At 40.7% G+C, this 21,561-nt stretch overlaps 1 protein-coding gene across 1 annotated transcript in view; it reads right to left on the bottom strand.

The window, feature by feature from the left end:
• Positions 1 to 21,561, bottom strand: part of CSMD1 (CUB and Sushi multiple domains 1) — a 2,061,198-nt gene that overhangs the window by 643,693 nt on the left and 1,395,944 nt on the right. Inside the window, exon 23 of the mRNA XM_044291097.1 lies at positions 21,283 to 21,439. Coding sequence (XP_044147032.1) covers positions 21,283 to 21,439 — 157 coding nt within the window. The remainder of the gene's footprint in view (positions 1 to 21,282; positions 21,440 to 21,561) is intronic.

Genomic DNA, 21,561 nt, shown 5'->3' on the forward strand with positions numbered 1-21,561 from the left:
CTGGATGGACGACCAGGAGAACAGAGCACAACAAAATAACCTATGCCTAAAGGGTATTCCGGAATCAGTACCACGGGAGTCCCCTACCGGATGCAGTCAAACAAATCTTCCTCTCCATCTTGCCCACTAGAGATCTCTGTTGAAAGGCCCATAGATCCCTAAGAGCTAAACCCCCACCATCCAATCCCGCAAGGGAAGTAACCTGCCGCATTTTTCATTCAAAAGTCAGAGATGATATCCTACGCCTAGCTAGGACAAAACCTCCCACCAAGATGGAAGGATCCACTATATCTATCTTCAAGGATCTAGAAAGAGTTACACTCTCTAAAAGAAACATCCTAAGACCACTGACGGAGATTCTTAGAAGATGAAACATTCCCTAGAGATGGCTGTTCCCTTTCGGCCTCTCCTTGACACTGGAGGAAAAGATACTAATCCTAAGAGACCACTCAGAATTGCCTAAGATACAACATCTGACAGTCCTGCCTACTATCCCACCCTCAACACTGGGGGCTAGTGAGTGTGGAGAAACGAGGCAGGAACCGTAAGTGCCAAGGAAAGCTGACACCCAGATGCATCAAAGTAGATCCCACTTGACTCCCTCAGCTGTCGAGTGATATATCAATAGTTTCCATTAGGTGTATGTATGCATACTCTGTAGTTAAATATATTATGTTATATGTGGACTGACGGTGGAAGGCGCTGGGGCAAAGTAAGGGTCAACTCGCACTACACCTTGCGGATCCCACCCTCAGAAAAAGTCACTTCCGCCCCAAGTTGGGGAAGAAGACAGCTCCTCGCTTGTTCAGAAGGACCATGGACCAGTCCCACCTTGCGGTACTGATCTACAGGAATCCAAGATCTCTTATCTCATCAAGGTTTTATAATGTTGAAATCGGCCCTATAGCTGATCTGTTATTTTGTTTGCAAACCGTTTACATTATGGTTTATTTAACCTTAAAATTCAAACTATTAGCACCATGTAATAGTTATCTCTTGTTTGCCCCCCTCTTCCACCCCTCCTCCCTCCTCCCCAGGACTCATCAGGTAACTCACGCTACCAACACTCACTCAGGCCCACCCGGACCATACTCGGGTTGGTCGCCACTCATATCTAAAAAAGCTACACACAAATTGATCTCATTTAACGCCAGAGGTCTTAATTCAGCAGTCAAACTCTCCCAAATCCTCCATAATTTTAAAAAATCTCGAGTAGACGTCCTTCTCCTTCAAGAGACCCACTTCAGAAAAGACAAAACCTCATCATTCCATAAACATTACTTTGATAAATGGTTCCACTCACACACTCCCACCAAAAACTCCAAAGGAGTATCCATCGCTTTGGCCAAACACGTTTCCTTTGACCTTATTGATTCACACACAGACCCAGATGGTAGATCACTTATCCTAATAGTTAGACTAGATGTAACATTGGTCACCTTGGCAAATCTTTATGCCCCAAAAACACAACAAGCCTCCTGGATCCACACCACCCCCTAACTTTATTAGACAGCCTTAAGGCAGGAGAACTGATCATTGGGGGGGATTTCAATGTGGCCTTGGACCCCTTATTAGACACCACCTCAGGGAAATCATCCCTTTCATACAAAACCCTCAAGCATATAAAGAAATCGCTGCAACGTCTCTCGCTTACAAACACATAGTGCTTCATTCACCCCACTGATAGGGATAATACATTATACTCCGCCCCACATAACTCCTATCACATAACTCCTATCACAGGATAGACTATTTTTTCATACTACAGATGTCCCTCAACAAAGTGCAGTCTTCAGCAATAGGCTCAAGCATAGTGGCAGGCACAGTACTATGATGTACCTTTTGCGCTGTGGCATTAGAAGAATTTTGATATCTCAGACTTTTTAGTCCAACCAGACTGTTTGTTTCTCTGTAATTCCTCTAGCTCCGTTCTATGGAAACAGTAGGTTTAAAGAGCACACCAAATGCTTGAAATAACTTCTTTATTAACATCAACTTTTCTTTATATATAACACTGCCACCTCCACAGCAGGTAGTCCATGTACAAAACACGGGTTAAATAAAGTATTAAAAAATGGCTGTATGCAAAAAATGGTGGTTTAACTGTTCAATCCTGTCATTCAATATAAATTTCAGATCAATGGGCCACAGCACTCTTTCTAAAAATGGCAAGGGTCGGTGCTTGTCCGAGTTGTGTTCTGTAGCTCCACCTCAAGAACTGTAGATATCACACAAATGTTCAGACAGCACTCTGTGATAATTATGATAAATAATGGTAATTTATTTCAGAATATTTCAGCCGGAAACAGTGGTACATCAGTTGCTTGCAACGTTTCGGGCTAACATACACTCTTCATCGGGAACTAGTAGGACCAAAGCTTGAGTATAACCGTCACTATTCAAGCTTTGGTCCTACTAGTGACTGATGAAGGGCGTATGTTAGCCCAAAACGTTGCAAGCAACTGATGTACCACTGTTTCCGGTTGAAATAATATGAAATAAATTACCACTTATTATCATCATTATTACGGAGTGCTGTCTAAACATTTGTATGTCATTCAATATAAAATGGGGGATGTATTTTTCTCTTGAGTATCTGTACTCTGAACTGTATCTGTTATCTCACTTTAAGTTATTTAAGCACTTTATGATCTCTCTGAGAGGTATATCTGAGGTTAACCAATAGTTCACTTGCTCTACTTGGTTTGCAGTTTGCTCTATACAATTGCTTATGATCTGGTATGAGCAGTTCACATTTGTATGCAATTTGTTTGGATTTTATGATTGTATGGCTCAGTAGTTCGTTTGTATGGTGAAACTGTAGGTAAACATACTTATAACCAGTTCATTATACAGTTCTAGTAACTATATTAACAGTAGGAACATTATATAACAGTTTTAAATACCTATTTTGGCATCTCTGCTTCCATAAAACACAGCTCTTAGTGGAGTAAATGTCTGTTCAGCGTCTCTCCTCTGGTGTAATGATTCTAGCAGCCCCTGCTAGGGGAATTTCTCACACAGGCTGTGTGTGAGGCTGGCTGTAATTGGTCAAAACTCATGGGCTGTGTGAGGCTAGCTAGGATTGGTCAAGACTCCTGGTTAGCAACAGCAGTTTAACTCTATGCTTCCTGTTGCACCTGCTGTGTCATTGAGCTTACTTTACATTATATAATGAATCTTAAAGGCACATTATATTTTTCTGCTTCTGTGGACACAAAATATAACTATTACATGACATCCAAACATGAAGTCACTGTAAATAACTCTGCTTTCGTCTTTAACACACAAACATAGGAACTGTATTAAGGTTATTGGCAGGTCTAGCTATATAAACATATAAGCTATGTTAGCAACCTAGGATAGGTCTTAGCTGGCCAGCTACAAGCATGCACTTGGATCATTCCCCATTTGGAACTGATCTCGACTTTCCACACTCACAAAACATCTAAACCACCCTGGCGCCTAAACGAGACTCTGCTCTTTATACCCTCGGTTCATTCTAAAATAATGGACAGTCTTGACCTCTTCTTCAAACAAAACCTGAATATAGAAATCTCCACCCCTATTGTCTGGGAAGCCCATGAAGCTACAATCAGAGGGGAATTTATATCAGTGGGCACATTCCATAAAAATCAAATAGATTCACAAATACAAAACATAGAATTAGAGATGGGAAGACTGGAAAAAGCACATAAACAATGTGGCAATTACACATCTCCAACAACTCACATCAGCACGTATGAAGCTACGCAAGCTATTAAACAAAAATTCTGCAAAGGTCTACATGTCAATAAAACACTCATTTTATGCACATGGAGAAAAGTCCTCAAAACTCATGATGTCCCTCATTAATAGTGATGAGCGGCAGGGGTCATATTCGAATTTGCGATATTTCGCAAATATTTTGTAGAATATTCGTCGAATATTCACAAATTTGAAAATTTGCGATTTTTCTTTTACTCGAAAAATCGGAAAGGTAATGATTGTGTAATATGCGAATTTTCGCAATTCGAATTTTCGGATTCAAATTTTTTATTGCGAATTTTTCAACTTACAACTATTAGACAAAGAAGATTATAGCACTATATTAGCTAAATTGCTCTATATTCGATTTTTTTTTGAATATTCGCTATATTGCTATAACTTAGTTTTTTAGAATATTCGTAATATTCTAAAACAAGAATATATAGCAATATAGTGAATATTCGAAAAAACGAATATAGAGCAAAATATGCAAACACTACTACTCCTAAAGTCAAGTATATCGCAGCTTTTTTATTCGCCCACAAGCTAGAAGCAGGGAGGGATCATGTGTACTGATAAAAAATAACAATTTAAAAAAAAAAGGAATTTTTTTTTGAATATTCAAAATTACAAATATATAACTATATTCAAAATATTAGCAAATTTTCGAAGTACCTATATTCACGATAAAAATTCGAAATTTGAATATTCGTGATCAACACTACTCATTAAGAGAAGGAAACCCCGTACACACATATCAGAAAATAAAAATAAAACTGGTGACCTCACCAAAGACCTGGGGAAAATCTAAAGAGAATTAATCGATTTCTACTCCTCTCTGTATGAATTTAATTCTACAGAACAGGGAGGAGATTCACAGGACAGATCCCTCTCCATATCAAATTCATTTCTATCACAATTCTCCTTGCTCACACTTGCACCGTCATCAACACAGACCTGCTTCAACCATTCACCCAGGAAGAGGTCCGGTCCGCTCTGCAAAAGTGCCCCAAAAATAAGGCTCCAGACCCTGACGGCCTCCCCAGATCATATTATGAAGCTTCCTCCACGGTCCTAGTCCCACAGTTGACAGACACATGTAACACATATTTATCAGGGGCCTCTATACCCTGACAAACCTTGGAAGCTTATATCACGTTAATCCATAAAGAGGGAAAGGACCCCACACACTGTGGCAGTTACAGACCAATATCACTGCTAGACACAGACCTGAAGCTGTATGTCAGCCTATTGGAAAACAGGCTAAAACCCCTGATTACCTCTTTAATCTCACAAGTGAACAAAAAAACAAAAACAAACGCGACACTAAAAACGCCCCATTAGTGCTGTTGGGGATGGACGCAGAGAAAGTGTTTTACAGGGTGGACTGGACCTACATGAAGCATGTACTAAAACACTTCGGTTTACCACAAACTTTCATTGAGGCCATCTTCATGATGTACTCCCGCCCCACTGCCAGACTGCGCATTAACCGATCTTTGTCAACCCCATTCAGGATACATAACGGGACTAGGCAGGGTTGCCCCCTATCCCCATTCCTGTTTGTTTTATCTCTTGAACCACTTCTACAGTCTATTAGGGAACACCCAGACATCAGAGGATATGATTATGGTAGTTTTGTACACAGTACAGCAGCTTATGCAGACGAGATTCTAGCGATCATAACGAACCCAACCACAGCGCTACTCACATTGCAGACAATCCTACACAACAACGGCCTTATCTCCAACTTCAAAATAAATGCTACCAAATCGGAGGCTATAGGGATAAACATCAATGAGGAAATAAGAAGAACATTACAATCTAAATACCCCTTTCAATGGCTGACCTTTGCCAATAACACTCCCTGTCTCATTCTTCACCACAATTACAAAACTCATAAACAAGTTTTTATGGCGTGACAAAAGACCCCGTTTAAATAATGCGCTCCTCACGTAGCATAAAACAAAAGGAGGTATGGCATTACCTGATTGAGGATTATACTATGAAGAAGTGCACCTGTCCAGACTGATACAATGGACAAGAACAGACAATAGTAAGATCTGGGTCCCACTTGAAGAACAATTAGTGAACGTCTTGTTGAGATCCCTTCTCTGGCAAAGGGAGAAACAAACACCCTGCCAACTTAGGCAAAATCCTCTCACCCAGACATCACTGAGAGTTTGGCAGTGACACATGGGAAATCTTAGTCCCATCCTATCCCCACTTATGACACTAACGGACCTTCCAGAACTATACCTCACGCAATACTCAGAAGTTGGCCTCAAAGTCTCAGAGTTAAAACTCATCTCGATTTACTCTTTCTTAGACCCAGACAATACCGAAGATCCATTAACCCACCACTCCCTAAACTCTATACAAAAAGCGCACATTCAAACTATACTAAACCCTTATCTGGCCCCCCCTAACTCTCAGAGAGAACTGACTAATTTGAAGAACTGATAGCTTTAAGAGCACCTCCTAAACACCTACTCTCCCAAGTATACAATATCCTCCAGTCCACAAAATACCCATGAGACAGAGGATATATCTCAGAATGGAGCAGAGATTTTGATACCACATGGACAGAACATAAAATAAAACAAATATATTGTCACTCGCATGGTTTATCCCGGTGCACACGTCTACAAGAAAACTCATTCAAATTAGTCACCAAGTGGTATCTCACTCCAATTAGACTTAAACAAATGAGGTGCCTCAGTTCTGACAACTGCTGGAGATGCCTCCACTCAAAGGGCACATACCTCTATATGTGGTGGAGCTGTCCGGTAATCCAGCCTTTTTGGTCTGAGATTCTAGACCTGATAAAGCACATGTGTGTGTTAGACAAAACCCCATTGACAATTTCCTTAATGCAAAACATTAGATTAAATGACATACCCCACGCTAAACGAAGACTCTTCGACTTTCAGACTGCAGTGGCGAAGTCACTGATACCTCAATACTGGAATCAACAGACATCACCCACCGTATCTAAGTGGTTGCACAAATTAAATCACATCTATTATATGGAGGATATTTCCTAATGGTAATCCAGAACACACACCAAATTCTAAAAGATCTGGAAGGGCTGGTCAACTTATCGCTCTCCCTCACCAAAGAGACAAACTGAATCCACAATCGACCTCAACTCAATTCACTTGACTTCAGAATCATCTCATCTCTGTCCTGGAGCGTTCCACCCCTTAACTGCTCCCCCACCTTCCTCATTCCACTCTGTATTGGTAGATACATCTGAAACTAAAATTTGGTTTGATAAATCATTGCTTGTTACCCCTGCTCTATGTAATTTGTAATCTGTGACTACACTTTACTTCAGTTTTGCTTGTTACACTTTGAAAATCAAATAAAAAAGATAATTGAAAAGAAAGAAAGAATTTGCACAACATTGGGCTATCAGTCAGATGTCTGAATAAAGGTGTTGCATTGACCTCACACCAATGCTCTTAAAGGCTATCATGATGCACAGCAAGACAGCAGTGGAGGCTGGAATGTAAGTATATCCTCTTCAGAGAGGATTCACACTGTTGTCTCAGACAAAATAATAGCCAGACATTGGCTACCATGTAGAGGCCTTCACAAGGGAATGTCACACAGGTTCTACTCCTGGGACCATGGTGTGGAGTGGTGTAGTGTAGGGTACCTGGACCCCTCTAGTTTTCATTTCAGGTACACTAAAAGTTGGAGATTACATTGATTTGGTCACAGAACCAGTGTTATGGCCATTTCTCTAAAGTGTCCCAGAAGCCCTTTTTCAAAAAGGCAGCACCAGGACACATGTGACTTGCACCACTGTGAGCAGCCTCGTGTCCTAAAATGCAACTGTGGCCTACAAAATCTCAAAACTTGTCTCCCATCGAGCACATATGGGGCAGCAACGGTCAGCAATTGCTAAGTGAGCTGCCAGCAGCCGATCCTGATGATTTGTGTGCCCAAGGGCCTTCAGTGTGGCAGAACCTTCCCCAGCAAAGGTATGTACTGTAAATGTATGCATTTTTGCATGTGGCGCTCATACTTGATGCTGAATAAATCTAGATACTTTAAATATTTTGTTTCCATTTTATTTTCATATCATTAACATATCTAACATAACTGTGATTTCCATAATTCCACTTTTTCTTCCTGATGTTGCAATTTAAATTTTGAAACAAAATCGCTGAATAAAGGGGTCAAATGGCAAAAGATGCTCAAAACCCCTAATGCTGTAGCACATTTTTACCTGGGGGAGCAAATCATGCCCATGTGATCAGTTGCTAACAGCAATCCCCAGGAAAAATGCAAACAATGGAGGATGCTGGCACATGTACCACAAAAACATTCTACACAACTGAAAATGCTCAAAACCCCATATGCTGTAGCACATTACTAACCAGGGGAGAAAATCCTGCACATATGATCCGTTGCAGCCTGCATCACATGACCCAGTTATAGGTGGGATTCACAGCCTCCTCCTTCCTCCCATTTCATGTGTGATTTCACGCTGGCGGTAACTGGGAGTTTCTGATTGTGTGTCGGACTTTATGCACCTATCATAAATTGTCCATCTGGCATAGGTAGGTTAGCGTTTTTTCATTTTTATTCATTTAATTTTTATTTTTATTCATTTCCCTATCCACATTTGTTTGCAGGGGATTGAGCCCCTACATAAGAAAATCTCTCAAAAAAAAAAACTATAGCTCTTAGAACATGGAGACACTAAAACATAATTTTTTTGGTTTCGAAAATGCTATTATTGTGTTAATGTGAAATAAATAAAAAAATGCATACATATTAGATATTGACACGTCCGTAAAAACCAGCTCTATAAAGATATCACATGAACTAAACCCTCGGGTGAACACCGTAAAAATAAAAAAATAAAAACTGTGTCAAAACAAGCAATTTTTGTCACCTTACATCACAAAAAGTGCAACACCAAGTGATCAAAAAAGGCGTATGTTCCACAAAATGGTACCAATAAAACAGTCACTTCATCCCGCAAAAAATAAGCCCCTACATAAGAAAATCACTCAAAAAATAAAAAAACTATAGCTCTCAGAAAATGGACACATTAAAACATAATTTTTTGTTTCAAAAAGGCTATTATTGGGTAAAACTTTTTGATAAATAAGAAAAAGTATACATATTAGGTATCGCCACGTCCATAACAATCTGCTCTATAAAAATGTCACTTGACTGAACCCCTCAAGTGAACGCTGTAAAAATAAATAAATAAAAACTGTGCTAAAACAAAAAAAATTTGGGTCACCTTGCCACATAAAGTGTTATAATTAATGATAAAAAAATCATATGTACCCAAAAATAGTACCAATAAAACTGGCACCTTATTACCTAGTTTCCAAAATGGGGTCACTTTTTGGGAGTTTCTACTGTAAGGGTGCATCAAGGGGGCTTCAAATTGGACATGGCATCTAAAAGCCATGTGGAGTTCCTTTTCTTCTGCGCCCTGCCATGTGCCCATACAGCAGTTTATGACCACATGTGGGGTGTTTCTGTAAACCGCAGAATCTAGGTAATAAATATTGAGTTTTGTTTGGCTGTTAACCATCGATGTGTTAAAGAAAAAATTGATTAAAATGGAAAATATTCCAAAAAAGTGAAATTTAAAAATTTGATCTCCATTTTCCTTTAATTCTTGTGGAACGCCTAAAGGGTTAACAAACTTTATAAAATCGGTTTTAAGTAACTTGAGGGGTGTAGTTTCTACAATGGGGTCATTTATGGGGGTATCCACTATGTAGGCCCCACAAAGTGACTTCAGACCTGAACTGGTCCTTAAAAAGTGGGTTTTGGCAATTTTCTTAAAAATGTGAAGAATTGCTTCTAAACTTCTAAGCCTTCTAATGTCCTAAAAAAAAAAAAAAAATGACATTTCCAAAATGATGCCAGCATAAAGTAGACATATGGGGAATGTTAAGTAATAAATATTTTATGAGGTATCACTTTCTGTTTAAAAAGCAGAGGAATTGAAATTTAGAAAATTGCAAATTTTTCTAAATTTTGGGTAAATTTGGGATTTTTTCATAAATAAAGGTGAAATATATTGACTCAAATTTATGACTATCATGAAGTACAATGTGTCACGAGAAAACAATCTCTGAATGACTTGGATAAATAAAGGCGTTCCAAAGTTATTACCACATAAAGTGAGATAGGTCAGTTTCGCAAAATTAGGCCTGGTCAGGAAGGGGGCAAATGGCCCAGATGGGAAGTGGTTAAGTTCAAAAACAGGGAGACAATAGCATGTCAAAGTCTTCATTGAAGATAATCTGTCAGCTCCAAGAAAAAAAAAAAAATTGAGTAAGCAGTGTATAGTGTAAGTAGCAGAAACATACATAGCGTTTATTTCGCCTTAGACACTTTAGTGCCTCCCATTGATGTCTATACAATTTATCTAGCTGAAGGCCAAATGTTCCCTAGGCCATCAGCTATTTCTCACAAATCCACCATACGCATGCACTCTTAACTGAAAGCCATGCTGCAAAAAATAAAATCTACAAAAAACCATGGGGCCGATTATACTAAGGCTGACATTTCTCACGCCAGTGTTACGAAGAAGCCCACTGGAATTAAGTGCACCAATTTATTAACAGGCATACACCTCTTTATAACTTAGGCACCTTTTTTGGCTGTCCATGCAACTGTCACAAAGCGGCGATGTTGTCTGTCACTGAAGTTGCCTGAGCTGATTGATGGAGAGGCAGTTCCCGTTCACTGCTGCTCCACTAATCATCTTAACATATGCAGTGCCTTGTTAATGCAGCAGCGAGAGAGGCTTTTCTGCTGTCTGAGGTGAAAATAGAAATGGCACCTCTCTTTTCCTTGTTCTCAATCCTACCCCTCCCACTCAGCCCTAGTGCTAAAGACATATTTAAATGGACATTACATACAGTGCAACAAAACATACAAGGAGATTCAGAACTAAATACCTCTTACATCCAGTGATGTCTCCTCCTCTGATGTAGATGTTCTCTTTCTTCATCTTCATCTGGCTCAGAACATCTAGTTTATGATGTGTTTGCCAAACAGACCTCTTAGATTCCGTATTTTCTATCATTTTCCTCCTCCTGTGCCCCAACATTATCCTGCTGCTAATCCCAATACTGTATCCACTGTGCTCTCCAATGTCCACAAACACTATACCGCAGAAATAGTAGTGCTGTACAAATAGTCCTCCTATAGTAATAGTGTGCCCAGACTGATCTCAATAGCAATAGTGCTTTCCAAAGTCCCACCAATAGTAATTCTCTACCAGAGTTCCCTCATTAGCGATAGAGCTCTCTACATTGTCCCCAATAGTGATAGTATTCCAGCAGGAGTGCCTCCATTACTATAAGTGCCCTCTGTATTATGCCCACTAATAATAATGTCTCCACAATTCCCAGCAGTAATTATACCCCCTATAGTGCCCTCAGTAGTAATAAGGTCCCCCTATTAAACCCCCAGTAGAAATAAGGCCGATAGAAAAGGCACTCCTATAGAGCCCTCAGTAGTAATATAGCCTCCTCCAGTGTCCCCAGTAGTTATAATGCTCCATACAGTGCCCCCAGCATTTACAATGCTACCTATAGTAGCCCCAGTAGTTATGCCCCTTTAGTGCCCTCGGTATTTATAATGTCCCTCTACAGTGCCTTCAGTACTTATAAAGCTTCCCTGCAGTGCCCCAATAGTTAAAATATTCCTTGCAGTGACCCCAGAAATTATAATGACACAGCTACTCCAACATACGGGCCAATAAAAATCATTCTCCTCCCACCAGCATGCAGTCCTATGTAAGAAACATCACGCTCTCCCTCCAGCCCTCTCTAATATATGGTCCTATGTAAATAATAGCATTCACCTACCTTCATCCCCGACATAGAGTCTCATGTAAGAAACATCACACTCCTCCCTTCAGCCCCCTCTGTCATACAGTCCCATGTAAATAGCAGCACTCCCCTTTCTCCAGCTACTTCCAATATACTCTTCAGTCTCATGTAAATAACATCACTCTCCACCCTCCTCCAACATAGAGTCAAGTAAATAGCAACATTCCCTTCCCTCCACCCTTCCCCAACATACAGTCTTCTGAAAATGACATCACTACCTCCCTCCAGTGCCTCCAACATACAGTCCCATGTAAACAGCATAACTCTCCTCTCTTCACACAGTCACATTGAATAACAGCACTTCTTCCAGCCCACTTTAATATATAGTCCTATGTAAATAACAGCACTCCTCTCCCTTCAGCCCTTCTAAGAAATAGTCCCAGGTAAATAACAAAACTCTCCTCCCTCCAGGCAAAGACACTACAACTCCTAGCATTTCTCTGGCTTTCACATTGAATCCATTGCTTTTCCACTTTCTTTTCCTCCTGTCACTTGGCGTTATCACAGGTCCTTCACCACCACTTTTCTCCCCTGTTACTCTCTTCCCCCTCCTGAATTGATCACTTGATGGGGTTTTCTTCTCTGTAGTCACTGCTGTGTTTGGAGTGTTCACAGCTAAACATGGTTAGCTGTGAGCGACAGTCATATACTATACAAATGATTTGGGCAAACTCTCAATTGGGATCCATTTTGAACTACTGTTGGCAATTATTTCCTAACATGTGATACGTCCCTAGGATATATCTATTGATGTTGATGAGGAGTACTGTAATGAAAGCAAAAGGCTAAAAAATGCACAATTGGTCTCCATTGCAAACTAATTAATTTCCAAGGACTCGCCTTATATAACCAATGGTAGGTAGTGTTAGGACCATGAAGTGCAATCTTCCCTCTCATTGGTGGGTAGGCATTAACCTGCCAGAGGAGAGGAAGTAACAACTGATATATAGAGACATCTGTGAACTGCACAAAACTGCCTTTTCTTTTATATTCAAACAGACATGCTTCCAGTAAATTCCCTTAAAAGCCAGTAGTTTGTGTCCGCCAACAAATTTAGGAATTGGCAAACAGTGTTGAAGGCTTTGCTAGTGAGAGTAGGGAGAGGTTCAAAAATCAAATCCAGGGGTTGCCCTTATCAGAATGAGTTCTCTGCTTAGCATCTGGAATAGGGCTTAGGTCCATACAGCTACTAAGTCAGCATTTATGGTCATTTATGGACATTTATATCAGCCCAACTGTACTCCATTGCAACCTTTGACCATATATAACAATTTCCTTGAAGCACACTCACCTTCAATTTTGTATCGGCTTTGGTTTGGGTTTTTAGCAGATACTAAATAAAAATTATATTTTTTTTAATTTTTTTTATTTCTCCTGAGTCACAACCCCTCTCTCTCCTGATACATGTATACATGTATTTTGTCTATGGCCCATGGTGGCTGCTGTAAAGCATAGGTCTAACTGCAGTTAACAATTACTGCCCTCATGTATTTCTTTAGTATTGTCAGGAATAAGGAGCTCAAATTGACTACATTTAGACTTATTAAAATACAATTACACAACATACAGGTATGTATTATCATATACTGTTACTTATTTTAATATAATTGTTGTTACTCTGTATATTCAATTTGACTACATTTACACTTATTAACCACTTCAGCCCCGCTAGGTGAAACCCCCTTCATGACCAGAGCACTTTTTACACTTCGGCACTACACTCCTTTCACCGTTTATCGCTCGGTCATGCAACTTACCACCCAAATGAATTTTACCTCCTTTTCTTCTCACTAATGGAGCTTTCATTTGGTGGTATTTTATTGCTGCTGACATTTTTACTTTTTTTGTTATTAATCAAAATGTAACGATTTTTTTGCAAACAAATGACATTTTTCACTTTCAGCTGTAAAATTTTGCAAAAAAAACAACATCCATATATAAATTTTTCGCCAAATTTATTGATCTACATGTCTTTGATTAAAAAAAAATGTTTGGGCAAAAAAAAAAAATGGTTTGGGTAAAAGTTATAGCATTTACAAACTATGGTACAAAAATGTGAATTTCCGCTTTTTGAAACAGCTCTGACTTTCTGAGCACCTGTCATGATTCCTGAGGTTCTACAATGCCCAAACAGTAGAAAACCCCCCACAAATGACCCCATTTCGGAAAGTAGACACCCTAAGGTATTCGCTGATGGGCATAGTGAGTTCATAGAACTTTTTATTTTTTGTTACAAGTTAGCGGAAAATGATGATGATTTTATTTTTTTTCTTTTTTCTTACAAAGTCTCATATTCCACTAACTTGCGACAAAAAATAAAAAATTCTAGGAACTCACCATGCCCCTCACAGAATACCTTGGGGTGTCTTATTTCCAAAATGGGGTCACTTGTGGGGTAGTTATACTGCCCTGGCAATTTAGGGGCCCAAATGTGTGAGAAGAACTTTGCAATCAAAATGTGCAAAAAATGACCGGTGAAATCCAAAAGGTGCACTTTGGAATATGTGCCCCTTTGCCCACCTTGGCAGCAGAAAAGTGTGACACATCTGGTATCGCCGTACTCAGGAGAAGTTGGGGAATGTGTTTTGCGGTGTCATTTTACATATACCCATGCTGGGTGAGAAAAATATCTTGGTCAAATGCCAACTTTGTATAAAAAATGGGAAAAGTTGTCTTTTGCCAAGATATTTCTCTCATCCAGCATAGGTATATGTAAAATGACACCCCAAAACACATTCCCCAACTTCTCCTGAGTACGGCGATACCAGATGTGTCACACTTTTTTGCTGCCAAGGTGGGCAAAGGGGCACATATTCCAAAGTGCACCTTTCAGATTTTGCAGGCCATTTTTTACACATTTTGATTGCAAGGTACTTCTCACACATTTGGGCCCCTAAATTGCCAGGGCAGTATAACTACGCCACAAGTGACCCCATTTTGGAAAGAAGACACCCCAAGGTATTCCGTGAGGGGCATGGCGAGTTCCTAGAATTTTTTATTTTTTGTCGCAAGTTAGTGGAATATGAGACTTTGTAAGGAAAAAAGAAAAAAAAAGAAAAATCATCATTTTCCGCTAACTTGTGACAAAAAATAAAAAATTCTAGGAACTCGCCATGCCCCTCACGGAATACCTTGGGGTGTCTTCTTTCCAAAATGGGGTCACTTGTGGCGTAGTTATACTGCCCTGGCAATTTAGGGGCCCAAATGTGTAAGAAGTACCTTGCAATCAAAATGTGTAAAAAATGGCCTGCGAAATCCGAAAGGTGCACTTTGGAATATGTGCCCCTTTGCCCATCTTGGCTGCAAAAAAGTGTCACACATGTGGTATCGCCGTACTCAGGAGAAGTTGGGCAATGTGTTTTGGGGGGTCATTTTACATATACCCATGCTGGGTGAGAGAAATATCTTGGCAAAAGACAACTTTTCCCATTTTTTTATACAAAGTTGGCATTTGACCAAGATATTTTTCTCACCCAGCATGGGTATATGTAAAATGACACCCCAAAACACATTCCCCAACTTCTCCTGAGTACGGCGATACCACATGTGTGACACTTTTTTGCAGCCTAGATGCGCAAAGGGGTCCAAATTCCTTTTAGGAGGGCATTTTTAGACATTTGGATCCCAGACTTCTTCTCACACTTTCGGGCCCCTAAAAAGCCAGGGCAGTATAAATACCCCACATGTGACCCCACTTTGGAAAGAAGACACCCTAAGGTATTCAATGAGGGGCATGGCGAGTTCCTAGAATTTTTTTTTTTTTGCATAAGTTAGCGGATATTGATTTTTTTTTGTTTTTTTCTCACAAAGTCTCACTTTCCGCTAACTTAGGACAAAAATTTCAATCTTTCATGGACTCAATATGCCCCTCACGGAATACCTTGGGGTGTCTTCTTTCCGAAATGGGGTCACATGTGGGGTATTTATACTGCCCTGGCTTTTTAGGGGCCCTAAAGCGTGAGAAGAAGTCTGGAATATAAATGTCTAAAAATGTTTACGCATTTGGATTCCGTGAGGGGTATGGTGCGTCCATGTGAGATTTTATTTTTTGACACAAGTTAGTAGAATATGAGACTTTGTAAGAAAAAACAAAAACAAAAACAAACAAAAAATTTCCGCTAACTTGTGCCCAAAAAAATGTCTGAATGGAGCCTTACCAGGGGAGGGGGGGATCAATGACAGGGGGGTGATCAATGACAGGGGGGTGATCAGGGAGTTTATATGGGGTGACTCCCTGATCACCCCCCTGTCATTGATCACCCCCCTGTAAGGCTCCATTCAGACGTCCGTATAATTTTTACGGATCCATGGATCGGATCCGCAAAACACATGCGGACGTCTGAATGGAGCCTTACAGGGGGGTTATCAATGACAGGGGGTGATCAGGGTGATCAGGGTGATCACCCCCCTGTCACTGATCACCCCCCCTGTAAGGCTCCATTCAGACATCCACATGATTTTTTACGGATCCATGGATACATGGATCGGATCCACAAAACACATGCGGACGTCTGAATGGAGCCTTACAGGGGGGTTATCAAGGACAGGGGGTGATCAGGATGATCACCCCCCTGTCACTGATCACCCCCCCTGTAAGGCTCCATTCAGACATCCGCATGATTTTTTACGGATCCATGGATACATGGATCGGATCCACAAAACACATGCGGACGTCTGAATGGAGCCTTACAGGGGGGTTATCAATGACAGGGGGTGATCAGGGTGATCACCCCCCTGTCACTGATCACCCCCCCTGTAAGGCTCCATTCAGACATCCGCATGATTTTTTACGGATCCATGGATACATGGATCGGATCCACAAAACACATGCGGACGTCTTAATGGAGCCTTACAGGGGGGTTATCAATGACAGGGGGTGATCAGGGTTATCAGGGTGATCACCCCCCTTTCAATGATCACCCCCCCTGTAAGGCTCCATTCAGACATCCGCATGATTTTTTACGGATACATGGATACATGGATCGGATCCACAAAACACATGCGGATGTCTGAATGGAGCCTTACAGGGGGGTTATCAATGACAGGGGGTGATCAGGGTGATCAGGGTGATCACCCCCCTGTCACTGATCACCCCCCCTGTAAGGCTCCATTCAGACATCCGCATGTGTTTTGCGGATCCGATCCATGCGGACGTCTGAATGGAGCCTTACAGGGGGGTGATCAATGACAGGGGGGTGATCAGGGAGTGTATATGGGTGATCACCCGCCTGTCATTGATCACCCCCTGTAAGGCTCCATTCAGACGTCCGCATGTGTTTTGCGGATCCGATCCATGTATCCATGGATCCGTAAAAATCATGCGGACGTCTGAATGGAGCCTTACAGGGGGGTGATCAATGACAGGGGGTGATCAATGACAGGGGGTGATCAGGGAGTGTATATGGGTGATCACCCGCCTGTCATTGATCACCCCCCTGTAAGGCTCCATTCAGACGTCCGCATGATTTTTACGGATCCATGGATACATGGATCGGATCCACAAAACACATGCGGACGTCTGAATTGAGCCTTACAGGGGGGTTATCAATGACAGGGGGGTGATCAGGGAGTGTATATGGGTGATCACCCGCCTGTCATTGATCACCCCCTGTAAGGCTCCATTCAGACGTCCGCATGTGTTTTGCGGATCCGATCCATGTATCCATGGATCCGTAAAAATCATGCGGACGTCTGAATGGAGCCTTACAGGGGGGTGATCAATGACAGGGGGGTGATCAATGACAGGGGGTGATCAGGGAGTGTATATGGGTGATCACCCGCCTGTCATTGATCACCCCCCTGTAAGGCTCCATTCAGACGTCCGTATGCTTTTTGCGGATCCGATCCATGTATCCGTGGATCCGTAAAAATCATACGGACGTCTGAACGGAGCCTGACAGGGGGGTGATCAATGACAGGGCGGTGATCAATGACAGGGGGGTGATCAGGGAGTTTATATGGGGTGATCATGGGTGATCAGGGGTTTATAAGGGGTTAATAAGTGACGGGGGGTGTAGTGTAGTGTAGTGTTTGGTGCGACTTTACTGACCTACCTGTGTCCTCTGGTGGTCGATCCTAACAAAAAGGACCACCAGAGGACCAGGTAGGAGGTATATTAGACGCTGTTATGAAAACAGCGTCTAATATACCTGTTAGGGGTTAAAAAATTCGTATCTCCAGCCTGCCAGCGAGCGATCGCCGCTGGCAGGCTGGAGATCCACTCGCTTACCTTCCGTTCCTGTGAGCGCGCGCGCCTGTGTGCGCGCGTTCACAGGAAATCTCGGCTCTCGCGGGAGGACGCGTATATGCGTCCACCCAGAAGAGCAGGACCGCCGGCAGGACGCAATCCTGCGTACGGCGGTCCTGAGGTGGTTAAAGGGGTTGTACTGTGCAAAGATAAAGATGACCTATGCTCAGGATAAGTCATCAATATCAGATCGGCGTATGTCCGACATCCAGCACCCTCACCGCTCAGCTGAGTACTCTGTCTCATTTTCAGCGGCCACACAGTGTAATTACAACAGTTCATCCTATTAAATTAAATGGGGTGAGCAGTTGAAATTACAATGCGTTGCTTCTACAAAGAAGTTGCACAGGTAATTTAGAAGTGGGAGCAGAGCTCACACTAATGCTGCAACCCCTTAAAAACTTGATCAGCAGGGGTGCCAGGAGTTGGACCCACACCTATCTGATATTGATGACCTATCCAGATTCTTTTCACTAGAGTAGAGTTATGTATTCTTGTATACTTTTAATTAGTAGTATAATGCACAACTGTTTTTACTTTAGTTTTATTTATGTATTTATTTATTTTTCATTCTAAATGATGCATTACAGGCTTGAAAGGAAAGAAACAGAACAAGAAATCTGGAATAGCATCATATCTGTATGAGTAATGATATTTGATAAAAGTTATAGAATGTATTGCATATATAAATAAATGAACCAATGAATAAGAAACTACATGACCGATAACTCAGTGTATAATCTAACAGCTCTGACAGTATTCTCTTTATAGCTGGTGGATTTTGACACAGCATGATGGTCCATGGGGAACAAAAAACCTTTGCTAAGGTGTTGCTGCACTTTCCCCTCATGCTGCTTGAATGGATTAGAATTCTTATATACATTTGTATTGCCCAGCATTGCGATAGACCCTGTGGATTTTTAAACGACTCTCGCATTTGTGACAGACTCAAAAGATATGCTGTTCTATTCAGCTTTTTAACTTTAACATATTTGCTTAAATCTTTCCTGTTCAAGTGAAAAGAAACTAGACTAAAATTCCCCTATACGGTGCTTCATATAGAAAGTCAAAATGGTATTCATTTTCTTTTTCATTTTAATTAAAATGTTTAATTTTTTTAATAACCATGTCACGTAGTAGTTGATTTGGTTACAAAAAAGAAAATATCGCAATCGGACTAGGCAGAAAAATCCAAGTTTTCTAAAATATTATATTGCCATTACACGTGTTAGTGCTGGTACTTTCTTCTCCACAGTCACTCTAGAAGTTGATTTTTATTAGATCCAATGGAACATTAGGACAAAGTTCAGATGTTTGTAACCCTGATACAGCCTCTAAAATGTAGTGTTATTATGACACTGTGAAATGATCTAAAGGAAAGTTAAAATCCTTTATAAAGTCAATTTCAAAATAACACTATGGAATGCTTTTTGAAAGGATTCTCAGAGTTATAAGAAACTCCCTCAGTGTCCCCAAATGTAATAACATAAACTTGTCAGTCAGTGTCCTGCTGCTTCCAGCGCTGCATCTCCATTCTTTACCTCCAGGGTCTATTTACAGGCTACAGCAGGAACAAAGCTATTATCAGTACATGACCACTGCAGCCATTCACAGCCCTCAGTAATAAACCACATGATCCTGTTGTAAAGTAAATGGAAATCGGAGGTGAGAACAAGAGCTGCAATGCTGGAAGCCATGGGAAACTTAGTGGCGAGTATATATATTCTTCCATTATTTCACTAACTTACCTGTTCGGGCTCCAGCACTGCAGTCTGGGGAAGCGGGGCGGAACGAGTCGGGTAAGACATGCTGCTGGGCCGTGCCCCTCGTAACACACTGCCTAGGCACGCCCCTGATGACAGCACTCGATTTGTTCCTCCTCGCAGAGGACGCACGCTGAGAGAGGTTATTATGTTATTTGGTTTAGGTGTGTCTGGTTTTGCTTTACACCGAGTGATAGTTTCATGTTTATCGTATTCAAATTTTTATATTGTGTATATGTAACCTCTTGTTGTACAGTGCTATGGAATTAATGGCACTTTCAAATAAATTTGTATTAATAATAATAATTAGAAATTAGCGAATTGAAGCAGACAAAGTGGAATTTGCTCCGAATTTCAGGAAAAATTCAATTTGATACAGCCATTAAAGACTTGATTGTGGTGAAAAAAATGATCTATAAGTGCAGGGAAAGGATAGGGAGGAATCATTCCACTGCATTTATGTAGAGCTGGGTTCAGTAGGGGAAGTAACAGACTGGGTAATAGGAACAATCCTGTTACCCTTTGCTGCATTGACTGGGGATTAGCAAGGAACAGCGGCGCCACAGAAACAGTGCTTGGAAGGCATAAGCCCACCTCTGAGTGCTCAAATTCCTCATTTGCATATTTTTTAAAGTTGCTTTTTCGGTCATACCAGACCTACTACAAGAGAAATAAAGGTATAGTTTTTGTCTGTGTCATCAGCCCTAACAGGCTATATGCCTGGTAAGGTAGGCTTGAACCAGGGGACAGAGCCTCTTTAAGTTACTATATCCCAACCATTTTTTCTAAATTGAGCAAAAGATGCTGTATTTTAAACATAACTGCAACTCTCTGTTCACCTTGACATGGTTTTGTGACATTATCCATTCCATCTTTCTATTTCCAAAGTGTCCATATAGCAAATTGAACACTCATTCATACTAATTTTTGTGAATTAAAATGTCTGCCCTAGAGATTTGTAAAGTCACAAGATTCTTCATGTCAATCTTCTCTGTGCCTCTAACCCCTTCCCAATTTCTGCTTTAAATGCTGTAGCCCCAAAAAAAAAAAAAAAAATCAGAATGGCTAAATCAGTTTTTGGCTGTTGTGCCATCAAAATAATGAATAAAAAGTATCACAGCTCTGGTGTCATGATGATGCAAAGAATTTTATTTTCTAAGTTTTCTATACTATAAAAATGTATCTATTTAATCGTATTGAGCTGCAGAATAAAAGTATTATGTCATGCACAGTGAACACCATAAAAACTAAATATGTAAAGCAATAATACAGTTGCATTTTGTTTCCAATTCCATCCTATTAATGATTTTAGGGGTTATTTCCATCAATTGCACAGATTCCCAATCAATCCCAATAATGAAGGGGTTTAGCAAAGCTTCCACTTTAGAGCAGCACTCCTATAAACCTTGCTATGCAGGAAGTGAGGTGGTGCTGTACTTTCCTGCATAACCAGAGGCCAGGTGCAGGAAATTTTTTTGAAGGAAAATTGCAGAATTAGTGGGGGTCTGCAACCCAACTCTTATCAGTAAGTGGTGGCTTATTCTAGGGTAAAATAAAATAAATCAAAGCAAAAGACTGATACAAAAAATAATCATAGCAAAACATATACAGTATATATTGGGGGGAAACTACTTACTGTTATATACAAGATGAAACCCAATGTCGGTATCTGATCCATTTGTGTTAAATTCTATCCACAAATGGTTTGAAGTACTGTTAAGTGTTAATTTCAATAACTCATTTTTTGTATAAGCTCCTAAAAGTCGGGATGAACCATCTTTGCCATCATACACCTACAACAGAAAAGCAAAGCAGTCCTGTTAAAAACTAATCAGACACTGGGAAAATATCTCTAACAATTCCTACAATGTAATTTGTTTTCAGGATCCTTACAGTGGGCCAAAGTTTAAGTTTC

The sequence above is a fragment of the Bufo gargarizans genome, chromosome 4 (assembly GCF_014858855.1).
Source record: "Bufo gargarizans isolate SCDJY-AF-19 chromosome 4, ASM1485885v1, whole genome shotgun sequence".
NCBI lineage: Eukaryota > Metazoa > Chordata > Amphibia > Anura > Bufonidae > Bufo > Bufo gargarizans.